The sequence below is a fragment of the Ornithodoros turicata genome, chromosome 1 (genome assembly GCF_037126465.1).
Source record: "Ornithodoros turicata isolate Travis chromosome 1, ASM3712646v1, whole genome shotgun sequence".
NCBI classification, from domain to species: Eukaryota; Metazoa; Arthropoda; class Arachnida; order Ixodida; family Argasidae; genus Ornithodoros; species Ornithodoros turicata.
In genome coordinates, this window is record NC_088201.1 from 217995304 (window position 1) to 218009367 (window position 14064).

A 14064-nucleotide genomic window follows, 5' to 3' on the forward strand; every position below is an offset into this window, starting at 1 on the left:
TAAACTCGCCTGATAGGCAGTTAGATACCCTTTATTGGGCCGTCAGGGGCCCTGTGGTACCATCAGGCCTTTTTGTAGGGCCACTTGGCCCACCTGACAGGCGGTGCAACAACATTTGTCGGACCGCTAACAGCCCTGTGGACCACTAGTAGTTGTTAATGTGCCGACAAGCTGCTTTGGTTGTCCATCAAAATATTCTAATGGACCATTAGCATTTCTGATGGCGTCTTGATGGACTTTTAGATCGGGTAGAAAAGAAAAGCCCAAGCCCCCAAATTCCTGGGAGATTGGAGGGCGCGTCCGTACAATCGGGAGACCGAACGAAATCCGTGGGGGGTGGGGGGGTTGGCAGGTATGTGCTGGGTACCCCGATTTAAAAATCCATCAAGAGTGCATCAGAAATTCTAGTGGTCCATTAAAATATTTTGATGGACCATCAAAACAGCTTGCCGGACATTAACAACTCCTAGTGGTACAACAGTAGCAGTCCAACAACTTAATGGTACGTCAACGAGGCTTTGCGGTCGAACACGTGATACCTCATAGTAGATCAGGGGTCCCTAACGGCACATCAGAGATATGGAATAGCGTGTAATCGCGACAACACTCCATTCTTCCAGTATTCAATACGGCAGCTCGCATTGTCCTGACAGGTCGAGAGATATACGACAGTCAGACTACTCATTTTGTATGCCGTCATACTAATTACGACTCGGAATATTCTAATATTTCATCACGATGGAGTCGTTCATGATATATGACCTCCACAAAACATCGCTAAAGCTGATCAGCTCTCAGAGACTCAAGCTGCGAACGCCCCGTGGTGTAAAGACGATTGAGCAACGCGCGACGCTCACTGCGTACAAAATGTACCAAAAGCGATAAAAACCCCTGTGCTGGAAAGCAAACAAAAGGACGACGCAGCACACAGTACAGACTGACGAACAAGATTTTTATTCACAGACCTGCTTCTTAAATAACCTGAGCCAGAAACGCCCTTTTCTGAAAGGTTACCCTTTTACAGCTTCTAGCCTGCCTAGTAACTTTATTGAAAGCACAATACTTATCAAGAGAAGAAACTCCTGTTAGAAACTCATAGGTCCTGTACATTCGAAGAGAGGCACTAGGAACAGTCTAAGAGGGTAACCTTGCAGAAGGAGGCGCTGTTGGCTCAGGCTATCTAAGAGGCAGGCCTCTCAATAAAAATATTGTTCGTCAGTCTGTGTTGTGCGTTGTGTCGTGTTTTTGTTTCCCAGCACGGGGCTTTTTATCGCCTTTAAAGTAGGAAATACCGAATAGCCCAATTTTTAACAATTGTATGCGCCATGCGCGAATACCACAGGCATCCATGAAACGGTTGGTGGCTTCAAATGAGGACGTCGCTTTCCGTGTATCCACTGGATGTCGCGTGTCGGCAGTTTCAAAAAGTGTCCTAGTCTTGACGGAATTCTCTGATGGAATGGAGAGTTGCGAGAGAGCAAAACAACGCGCGATAGCACAGCAGAAGATCGATTCTCGGTGGATCTACAGCATGTCTAAACCAAAATGAGTAACAAACACAGACGTTGTGGTAGTCTTGAGTAAATACCCCAAGTCATTCCTCACTTCATCGTTGCGTGTGTGAGTAAATTAAATAAATTTAGACACCTCACCGCTTCTGTTCAAACACAGTAGTAAACAGTGCTATCGGACTGGCCAAATCACGAAAGACAAGCTAAAAGTATAGTATATGTGGTGTCTGCATCCACTTCTACACTGCCATCCTAAGTGCGGTTTCGGTCATTCACTTCTGAAGAGCTGAAGAGTTTTATATTATTTTTTACTTTTTCTCTTCACTTCTGTTCACTGAAATGCGGCGCGTATTGCATATTTCGAGAAGCCTTGGAAACAAAAGAGCGAATGGAAGCAAGAAATTCTCTCATAACAGGGGTGGGAAAAAAGACAGAAAGAAACACGTTTTACTTTTTACTATTTTTTAACTTTTGTAGGGGTCAATTAGACCCTTATTAGACCCTTAGGTCCTAATGGTCCCATGAAGCCCCTAAACCGTTAGTCCTATTGGAGATGTCCGAAATTACGATAGGCCTATTGGCCTAATGGTTCCATTAGGATGGGCTCTGATGGATTTTTCGATCGGGACTCCTCAGTTCTATAAAAAAACAAACGTCCGAGATAATCCGTCTCACCAGTAGCATTTGCCATCGAGTTGACGAAAAATATTTAACTGCGCTTCAGTTTTGAAGGTCAAAATTTACCCAAAAGACTGTATTACGAAGGAAGAAGCCGAGAGCGCGGGCTTGCCCAAATGCATGAATTTGCATTCGTCGTAACGGCTGAGGTTCGATATTTTTAATTAAACTTCGGCAAATGCCTATTGGTAGGCCTATAAAGAACTAAAGGGCGCGAGGCATAGGACCTTTGGATCATTCGGCGTAGAATGACTTGTTATCCGTTTCTGATACCGCCCTTTCAATTTCGTTTCCGTTACTGTTTCCGGTAATGGAACGGTTGTTCTGCGGGAGGATAGCCGTCCGGCTCTATCAGCACCCTGTTTTGCCCAAGTGCTGCTTCGGTGTCACGCGTACACAGTACACAAGTAATTTTACGCCGTTGGGATGCGCACATCTTGCAAGATAAAAAAAAAAACAGGTAGGAACATGCCTTCAGTCTTCAGTCACTCGTGCCCGTATTCGCCAGTCCCACTTAGCCACTGGTTTAGTGACGTCTGGTTTAAGTTGATTACGTGAGTACTTCGTCCGCCAATCACGAACAACCACCCCGCTGGTCTACCCCGGCTACCGTGAGGCCCATTGCGGCCTCCATGGAGTTTGTGTGCACAACGCATAGGCCTAATCTACGCTTCGCCGGAATTTTTTCGGCGAAATAGAGGTAAGTTTTGACTTGTAAAGCTCCTAGACGCGTTCGTAAGGCGAATGTTGTTGCACTCTAATCAATATTTGCCCTCAACGTCTCATTTCGTTCGCCGTTCACACGACGTAAACCCTGCGGAATAGCGATGGTCTAACTCCCATGTATTTGCATAGGACTGATTTAAACTAGGGGTAGGGGTAGTTTGAAGCCGGTCTACCGCGGAGCAGCGCTGAATGAGCCTTTCGAGAAACAACCCAAAGATAGTTTTTGCTCGACGCTGTTGCCTAGTTTTCAAGTCGATTGCGCAAATTAAGCAAAAAGAACGTTGTGAGGAACCCGTGAGCGAAGTAAGTGAAGTAATGAATCCGCCGCCGATAAAAAGTTAATGATCGGTATGAAGTGGAATTTAGGACCAACATCGTCAAAGTTAGTGATGTCAACATTGCAGCAAGACACAAGTCATTTCCAATCCAAAGCTGACAGCAGGTCGCGCACAAACAGCTGTTACACAACAAAAACGACGCTGATTGTGCGTGGTACTTTTAATACAGCACCTAGTGCCTGTGTTATACACCACTAACAATAGTTTGTACTGTGCTGCCGTTGCTGGTTCTGATTGATACATTTAACGACTTGCTGCACACTACAGTGATCGCCGGTACTTGTGAACGAGCTTTGTGTTCCTAGATTACTGTTATGTGTTTCCTGTTGAAAATGCATCCATCATGTTTGTCTTCTAAACTAGACGGAGGTCACAAGAGGGAGGGGGGTTCCGTGGAGAAGTTATACCTCCATGTGCCTTACAGCTATACACCGGAGTATGGTACATGTTACCCAGCGTGTGAAGGCACAAATATCAAACACATAGCTCGCCTTTGAAATGTGCGAGTGACATTCCAAAATAGTAGCATTGAGAGGGTACCTGGAGTTAAATGTTGGATGTCCCAGTGCATTAACAAGGTACAATATTTCAGATCTGACTCTGGAAAGGGCACCATATGGAGGAAGCTCTAGATCCCCTTGGAAGCTTGATTTGCTTGCCCAGAAAGATGCAAGCCCCGTACAGGAAAGCACTATTGTGTTCTGTCCTTATGAAAGCACTAATGTTTTTTTGGAAATCGCTATGAGTATGTTTCCTGGCACAATTTTGTGCTGGTGAGATCTGGCTACGCTTATCGGCATATATGTCGACTGGGAGAAATTTTGACAAAACAGCGTGTCTTTAGGATATCAGACTTGGTTATTCGATAAAGGTACAGGTAGAAATATCCTGCAGAGGCATACAACGAAATATTGCGAGCAGTGTTTTCTGTCAACGAATTTGTATGGACAAATGAGAGCCTTCACGGGGGCATATAAACACAACATACAGGGGCACAACACTAGAGTGCCAAGCAGCCCATGTAATGATGTCGATACCACTGTCAGGAGTGTGCAGATGGTGCATGCAAAATTGTGAGCAGGTTTCACCTTGCCGGTTCAGGAGAAAATCCACAGAGAAGTGAATGAAGTATGAATGCAATATGCGCATACTAGTGTCACAAAAATCTGATGTAAGTGTTGTTATCAGCATCATTACAAATGATTCTAATATGTATGAATCTGTCACTCGAAAGCTCACAGGAAAGAGTGCCTAGATGCAGTTACAATGCAAGACACCACGGCACTCATTTACATTTGGAAAGATTGAAGCTTCCTTCCTTCACACCATCACAAGGAGAATAAGTGGCACCTCAAGCGTACTAGTTTTACTGCATAACCGACACAAAATGCCTGTGACATATGATACACCTTCTTATTTAGTTTGTTTCAGGAAAGCAGTTCTTCAATGCAATACGTGAAGAAAACTAACTGTCGTACAGATATGTGGCTGGGACGTCACTAACCCTGCTTAAATGCACGAAAAACATGTCATTGTAAGAGTAGAAACCATTGCTTCAGGAATATTGTGCTTGTGTGTGCGGCATTTTTTATTTCTTCTAAAGAGGAGTTTCGCACTACCTCTACCTCTGTTTCTTTTTGTAACCCTGCCCCCTCCCACTTTTTTTTGTAATGCACCCTTGTGGGTACATAAAGTTCAATAAAGTGTAACGAAATAACTATATGGCCTTCATGTGTGCCAACATAGATGTGTTTGCCCAAAGTCTGTGAAACTGTTGTTGCTGTTGGGTGCTGTTAACTTCACCTATACGTCACCTATTAATTTCCAGAATACACCAGCTGAAGACATCGCATGTTCACCACTGGCTATTGAAGTTAGGTGGTCAGCCATGCAAAAACATCTATGTTATTTTTCTGCATATTAGGCAATGTCCCACATTGCTCTCCGACTTTGTCCTTGATGATGCGGTACACCGGGTTCACTACACTAATATACTTTCTGGTTGTGTAGCTTTGCGCTGACACAGCACAATGAATATGTCGGCTTTTGCAAACTGCCAAAGTGTCTCAAAAGACAACAGAAAGTGTGGAAGAGAGGTATACAATCCTGTATTTCCTAAAAAATAATAGCAGCTCATTGTAGATAAGATGTATCTGATTTCAAGTTTCATTCTTTTCTTTATATGAGCTTATTTGCATTGCATTCATTTGCCCATTGCAGCCTTCCACTTACTGTCCATTACATATCAATACAAAAAGCTAGCAGGCAATGGTCAGTGCTGCGGTTTGCTTTGATATTCCACGGTGTTGTTTCTCAAGAAATACCACAATCTCTCAGCACACAGCTGTGCAGCTTATAACTGCATAACTACGCAGTGCACAAATGCATGGAGCACATGCACAAATTTTTCAGAGCCTCACCATCTGTATTTCCGGTTGTCTGCAATACAGGACAATGAAGAAAACTGGGAAAAGTCAGATACCTATAGCATGACTTGAAATCTAAAAAAGAAAATTCTCAAGAACGCTGTATAGAGCTGATGTAATTGTGCAATACCTTAATTTGCACAACTGGACAGTGGCAGTTCTCAGAGCAGCCTTGCCAAAGGAGAAGCAGAGGTCACACGGGCCTCTCATGTGATTTTTCTGTCAAGTTCAGCTACATGTGTCAAAGTGAAGTGGTGACTGCAACTGCATCACCATAGAAATTCTTTTTGAACAAAAAGCTTGAATTAAAAGCCTCAGCTGGCATATTATAGCATGGCATCAGCTGTGAGGAGTTTTTAGGCATTGGTGGTGGTGATTGTTTGGCATGTAATGGTGCAATGATAGTGGAAGTGAGGTTGTTTACAATGCCAGCATGAGAGGAGCTTATAAAGAATGAACGCAGAAAAATACACACGTCCCCGACCCAAGTATGTAAAAGGGTTTCCTCAATAATACATGACTCTGAACCAGGGCCGGTGGTAGGGGTGCGCGGGGCCTGAGGCAAAGGCGCATCGCGGGGCATGTTTCACACCAGCAGGAATGAAAAGATACGAAATGGTAAGATTTTCGTAGTGGGAGATTTTAGCAGTACGGGAAATGGCAGCAGGAGAGAAGGGTGCGAAATCCTCCGCATAGCTTGCAGGGGTCGCGGATTTTTCTTAAAAGTGGGACTTTTTCTCATCACCTGACAGAATGGCACATTCTTCTCTCATTTCTGTTTTTTTGTCGAACATCCCGCGTGCGATTAAGTGCATACTTGATATATTAAAAAAGTAATCTCTGGTTGAGGGCTTTGTGCGCGGGGCCTAAGGCGGTCGCCTTACTCGCATTACCGTATCGCCGGCCCTGCTCTGAACAAGCAAGCGCAATAGACATAGCAGCACGGATTTGCTTGTAGCTGATGTTGCAGCTGTTGTTGTATGTGTTTGCCTCTGTCCATTGTATGTTTGCTCCACCCTTGAAACACCAATCCTGAGACAAATAAGACCACCTGTACGAGATATCTGGTCCATTTTAACAGCAAAGAAAATATTGTTTGTATTTTGTGTATGTGGTATCAATAAACAACAACCTCTGAATGGCTCGGATTTATTGTAACGACACTAAAGTGTGCCCTTTTATTTTTGCAGATATGGCGTCTGTGATGTCAAGTGGGCTCAATATATGACTGTAGGACAAGTGTGTACATTCCCATTCTATTAAGATCCAGCAACTGACAGTCTTTGTTAGCTGAACAGAATAAATCAATTCAGTGGTTGATGATTTGTACAAGAATGTTATATGCAGAGATACACAGATAAAGGAGGTCGCAATTAACCATAGCACCGCACTGACAGAGCGACAGGAGGTCACGACACTGGCAACGTCCACACAAATCACAGGCAGGCGCACCCTGGGTAACATAACGAAAACAGCGCTAACACACACACACACACAGGACGCGGATGTACACAGGACTGCACAGTTCGCTTTCCGTTGTGCGCCCGAACAAACGCAGCCAGCGAAGCGATGCTTTAACGGGTTGCAGATTTGTGATACCTTGTAAAGTACCACGTCAATTTCTTGAAATCATACCACTATAAAAGTTATACGTTTGGGAGTCCGATGCAGGGTATGGCCACCCTTGCATCAATGTTATTGCTATTTACTTACAGGCAGCCTAGAGTGATGATGCGCCTGCACACACGCTACACGCATGACACCAGATTTTTAAGCGTAAAAACACGCTGCTGACATGCCCCAGCGATCTAAAGGCTATCTTCTTAATCTTTGCAATTCACCACACAGGCCGCACAACAAACGATAAACAAACGATGGTTCATAGAGGTGCAGTTATTATACGCAACCACAATCGACGACCGAACACCGACAAAAGTACAACGATCGCTCGCCTCCACGAGAATACATACTCCTGCCTCTTCAATAACATGTCAAACGCGCTCTTTGTACGTTGTTTTAGCGACCATATTGACATACACAAAGGCAGGCTTAACCGCCGGCTACCCACCTGTAGCAGCGCCACCTCTTCGCGGCTTTTCCGTCGTCTGCTAATTTCTCCCTCCCCTCAACCATCTCGTGACAATGTGAATAATGCGCATGCGTTGTGGTCAAAGGGCTTCAGAGCCTGACAGATCACGTGATCAACTTAAACCAGACGTCACTAAACCACCGGCTAAGTGGGACTGGTGAATACGGGCATCGGAGTCCAGGAACTCAAGATGGCCGTAACCTTCATCCAAAGTCGCATTCAAAAGCGGACGCTCTCAGTAGTAAATACTGCCATGGGCCACGGTGAAATGACAAATACGTAACTCAAATAAGTAACGTCGAAAAGGAGAAAAAAATATAGAAGAAAATGTCAGAACTGTCAAGGAGCCCGCGAAGAGGGAATCACACACGTAACATGAAAAACGGTTAGGAGCAACTAATATTTATTCGAACAAGAACTTTCGTGCAAGAGACTGCACTTCTTCAGGTTACATAACTAAGTGCGACACGAGTATATATACCAAGTGAACAGATACAACAAAACAGGTTTCCAGAACTAAGTAAACACAAAAACAACCAGACAGTAATACAATGCATCACGTGAGCAACCGTCACATAAGAATCAGGAAAGAGAAGGTGTACGGGTAAATGAGACATTCGGAGAATTGGGGTTCAAAAGATTTGGTGGTGAAAAAACGGGGGCACGGGTGGATGTCTAGCCGTGTACGAGGGGAACACAGCTTTTGTTGAACTGCGTGGGAAGGTACGGGTGACCTTATGGGCTGAAGGGAAAATGGAGCTAAGAATGCTAAGAACAGAAGGTGAATGGAGTAGCTTAGCTGGATGATGGGTTGAACAACTGCAGAGGACCGCCATGAACGTTTAGTCCCCGTGGTCTTAAAGAAGAGAATTTTGAAATGAAGGAGGACTCGCGATTTTTGCGTTTGCAATCGGTGGTGTAGCCAGATTCCGGAATTGCAATAGACAGGTGTGTATACATGTCGTGCCCGGGAAGATTAAAATGTATAGCAACGGGAGTGGGGCGATTATTGACAATGTCGGATTTATGACCGTAAAACCTCTGACGCATGGTGTTGGAGGTTTCACCAATGTACTGAACATTGCATTTCATACATGTTATTAGATAACAATAACTAATAACATCGTATCTAATAACATGTATGGAATGCAATGTTCAGTACATTGGTGAAACCTCCAACACCATGCGTCAGAGGTTTTACGGTCATAAATCCGACATTGTCAATAATCGCCCCACTCCCGTTGCTATACATTTTGATCTTCCCGGGCACGACATGGATACAAATCTTTTGAACCCGAATTCTCCGAATGTCTCATTTACCCGTACACCTTCTCTTTCCTGATTCTTATGTGACGGTTGCTCACGTGATGCATTGTATTACTGTCTGGTTGTTTTTGTGTTTACTTAGTTCTGGAAACCTGTTTTGTTGTATCTGTTCACTTGGTATATATACTCGTGTCGCACTTAGTTATGTAACCTGAAGTGCAGTCTCTTGCACGAAAGTTCTTGTTCGAATAAATATTAGTTGCTCCTAACCGTTTTTCATGTTACGTGCAAAATAAGTAACGAAAAATCGTAGGCTCTCATCCTCGTGCTATGGTGGAGAATAGTCATGCGTCGATGTCATGAAGTTATGAGGACTGGGACGAGGTAAACGACGTATGCACCCCCGAGATCCAATATTGCGCTTTCTTTCCATGCTCTCGTGGAGTCATGAAAACAAAAACAAGAAATGAAAAGTCGATGGACGGTAAATTTGTTTCCGTTTCCGGTAATGGAGGACGGTGGTATGCGTTTCCGTTTCTCTCTCCAATTTCGGTAATATGCCGTTTCTGTTTCCGTTCGCATTACCGATACCCTTCCCTGGTGGTAACCTTGCATGGCTCACGGCAGCTGTGACACACTTTGAACAATTCCAGTAGTGGGGCTTCAAATACAATGAACTTTCGCTGTTTCACTGGGCATTCAAGTGTAGAGGATGCATCTCTAGAATATTAATTAGTGTTCCTTACTCATAACTATACCACAACAGGAAGTATTCTTCTACCCTTCAAGGAAGCTAGTAGTTCTCATCGGTTTCTTCTCCTACTGTGGGCGTCATACTAATGTTCTGCACCTGTCCAAATACTCCAAAAATGTCACTTCCATCTTCCTTCCATCTGCTTCCATATGCTTCCATCTGCATACATGCTTCGAGCTATTTCTGTCATGTCAACTGCAGTGCCTGGATCACACACACACACGAAGCAGTCTGGCGCCACTTCAACACTGGAAGGCCCCTAAAATTGAATTTGTTGATCTTGACAATGTTCAGTACGGGACAAGTTGGATAACATAAGTTAAATGGAAGATGTCATCGCTATATTATAATTTAAACATGTGTGACACCTGTAAATACCTAAGACGTTGTGTTCGACTCGTCACCTCAGTGAAGCAAAATCATTGGTTACTGAATGGCAGTTCGCTTCGGACGTCTTCGCAATTCGCCTTCTACTAAAATGAGCTCAGCACACACGACACTCACTGCTAATCCTAATAGCCGAGTGCTTCGAACCACATTCGTTTTTGCGCACTCTCCTGTGGAATCTTGTGGTAGAAAACGCACGTCGTCTAAGATGAACGAATATGATTTTTGCATCCCCAAACACCGAAGCTACACCAGGCATATGCAGTTCTGTCGAATACATGACACAGCAGCCACAGACATGTCATTCACTTCCATTTTCTGCTTCGCGCGACCAACATGACCACCCACGACGTCGACACTAAACGCGATAACACACAGACGGCCTTGCAGATGGCGCGGCGGATCGTAGCTCGTAGCGGCGAAGTACCTGAATGCTTTCCTAATGCTTTATCAATGTAGAAACTATGGAAGTGAGCGTCATTTTTAAAATGGCGTTTAGTTATAAGATAATGTGCGTCAACTTTGTTCTCTACAAAATTCTCGCGTGGTAAGGGTTGACCAATCTCTGGGAGCCCTGGACCCGAAACCGAAGTTGCTCTTTTTCACTGTTCGTTGGCAGCACCGTCCATGTCGAAATATTTATACATAAAAGATATGCCGAATTGAGAAGTAATGCTTTCTGTGTGTTATCAAACAATGATGTTATGCACGATAGTGGGCAAAAATATGGGAGTTATTTTTCAGTCCCTTTAACGCACGTGCGTGTTTCAGGATTTGTTAGACGTGAAATGGCTTTCAACAAAGATAGTCTTTCATTCTGATAGAACGGTTTCGGCCCGAATCGCCTAATCAAAGTGTTCATTAATCAATTTTAAGTAAATAGTTATCGTCTAGCTGCACCCCTTCTTCAAGGGGATACCCGCAGGGCCGTATACTTAAACTGCAAAGACTGCAACTGTGCTGATGTCATAGCATTTTATAAAAAAATAATAAAAATGTGCTACTACTTCGCTGGCTAGATTAGCGCACAACCACAGTGTAACCCTCTGATCAGTTTCTGTATCACTCTGCGGTGCATACACCATGAGCAGTTTCCGGCGGTCATTATCAGGAAGAAAACTGCCAAGTTGCTTCGTAGAGGAGCTCTCCTATGCAGGCTGAGCAAAGGGGTTCGGAACGTTCGGAATGTGTGCCCCATTGGAGTGAAGTGTTAGCGGGTCCGTAGAGTACCAGTCATCGTCCAGTACCGCTTTTTCGTAGCCGCTTTCGTTTACATCGCTTGAAACCGACCCCGACAACATTTTCTGTTTTCGTCGCGATTGGAGAACAGTGATCCCTGGCTCTTATAGATGGCCGTCAATGAGCTGTACCCTAGGCGCTGCCTGCTTGGCATTGGTGACGTTTACAGGATTTCCCAGAACAGGGGATTCCGACGTATAATCTAAACATTCCACGGCAGTAAAAATCCACTAATTCTAGTTTTCAGGTTTCGCGATTCGGTGCCGTGGTTTGCATTGGTATTTGCGCTGCCGTGGTCCGTGATCACGTGTCGGCAATAGCGCAGTACTATAGTTTCGGAAGCCACCGAGATGGATGCGACCGCGGGGTTAACACAACACCGTCAGTGTTGTAACTACCCTCAAACAGGTGCTTTTCACAAACCGCCATCTTGTCGTGGTCACACGTCATTGACATAATCATTTTGAGGTCATGCGACTTTGCTTATATATCTTTTTAGCACTTGTCGACATAATCCGGTCGACTTCAAGCCAAGAGACGAACGTATTTTTCAGCGTCAAGTATACGGTGCTTGTTCCGAGACAGGGTAGCCAATTTCTCATCAGCTAATGGAATCGCATCGTACTACTGTGTAATAACGCCGAGCCGTCATCGCATATTTGGAAGTGCTCGACAGTACGAGACCTCATGAACAAAACTTCGCGTTTACTGCGAGATTATCGGATGAATATAACTACCGAGGTGGAAAGACGCCCGAGACAGTGCACAGAAACTGTAAACGCCTTGTTTACAAAATGTTTCGCAGCCGTCCAGGGGAGCGGCCCTCTTAACTCTCTCGGGTCACGTGCGCGTTGACATTGGTGTGACGTTCCACGAGGACCTGTACCGAATGCATTGCGTTCTCCCAGCACGCTTTCGTCTTTGGAGCAGTATATTGGACGCTATACCTGTGCCGTCGAGGCAGGGGAATTTCCTTGCATGTTAGTCCGACTTCGGGGAGAACTGTCCTCTTATCTATGCAGAAAGTAGAATACTCTTTTAAACTCCACACAACTGTGTCACATAAGGTATCGAGTAACAAAGAGTCATAGCCGTAGAGGCGATCATAAGCATTTGCTTTTAAGCTTGATCCGGAGAACGCAACTGCAGTTCAGTCCTGACGCTAGCGTTAACTTGGTTCAAACCAGAGCCCCGTGAAAATTCATCGAATTCTTGAAATGCTGTTGAGTCTGAAATTCTATTGTAAATATTTATGCGTGTCATTTTCATGTTGTATGTGTGACAATGGTAAGTGTGAGTGACGTATACACGGCTTGTCTGTCACCGTTCTAGGGCCGAAAGGAGAATGTGAGCAGACACTGCAACCCACCGTGCCTCCGGGGCTATTCAAAACATGCCCCATACCTTTATCCATGCCAGCTGTCGCACGCTGTAAGTACACAGGGCATAGTCAACACTACCTAGATGGATAAGGCCTGCTCACTCGTGGCCGTGGCGTAACAACTAATGGTCAGCCAATCAGGATAGCGTTTTCCAAGGCGGTAGCCAGTCCCGGTCGAGCTTTCAGCTGCCGTAGCGACTCTGATGGACCACTGCCGTCTGCGAGCAGTGATGGAACGTCCACGCGTACTAAAAGTGAAAACTGTAAAAGAAAGCTCCCCCAAAACTGTCCCATATCTTTCTCATGACTAACCTTGTGGAAAGCAAGTTGCACTTTTTATCTACAGATTAATGTTTACGGGTTCCAAGTCAGATCCAATAATTTCCGAGTTCTTGGATTCGCGGCAGGGCGAATCGCAACCAGACGAATTCAGACAATATATGTCCACGTAGAGAAGGAGGGAGAGAATGTAATAAGCAGACCTTCTGTATCTAGGTAGCGTTGACAGAGGCCGGGATAATGTGAACATGCTGGAACAGCGCAATACAGCGTAACCGGCGCGCATTGCTTATACCCGTGCCATTGTTATATGAAGTTTAGTTCCGTTTCACCATTGTCATTAGCGATGCGACGCCTATGCACCATGTGCGGAACACGGGGATTATATATTATGTGTTATTATATATTATGTTATATATGTGTTTTCCTGCTCGGTGTGTCATAACAATCGTGCCGTTTGTACGAATCCGCCGCTGTCATTTGGCTGTTGCCCTGTCAAAACTCAAGAACGCTTTTAAAAAACAGGATACAGACATTTTATGTGCCACTAAACATACGAGAGACTACCGTTGGGAGGGGCAGTGGGCCGTTGGGACTGGGTTCACACGAGCAATACCGGGCGATATTGCCGATATTTCCCCATTAACGGCTCAAACCTGGCAATATGGGAGTGTTAGTGCCAAGTATGAGCGAATATGAGGGAAATCCTGGCAAAACTTTGCTGAGAAACGTAATCGGCCAGGTCGAACAGTGGGAACACACGTCACAACACTTTTTCAGTACAGGATTGCTCCAGACAAATACTAAGAGGCGGAGGCTGAATATAAAGGCAATACGCACGACACATCGATGCTGTGCCAGAATATTTTCCAAGAATAACTATGTTAATACCACAATTAAGGCGGGGTACATTTGCTCATATGTGAGCCTACATGCCAAGTTTTACATGAAACGGGGTAGTAGGGTGTAGATATGTACCACGAATGCGGA

General features: G+C 44.7%; 1 protein-coding gene across 1 annotated transcript in view; it reads left to right on the forward strand.

The window, feature by feature from the left end:
• LOC135394646 (uncharacterized) overlaps positions 1 to 12878 on the forward strand; it is a 59266-nt gene extending 46388 nt beyond the window's left edge. Inside the window, exon 9 of the mRNA XM_064625491.1 lies at positions 12747 to 12878. Coding sequence (XP_064481561.1) covers positions 12747 to 12878 — 132 coding nt within the window. The remainder of the gene's footprint in view (positions 1 to 12746) is intronic.
• Positions 12879 to 14064: the final 1186 nt, after the last annotated feature.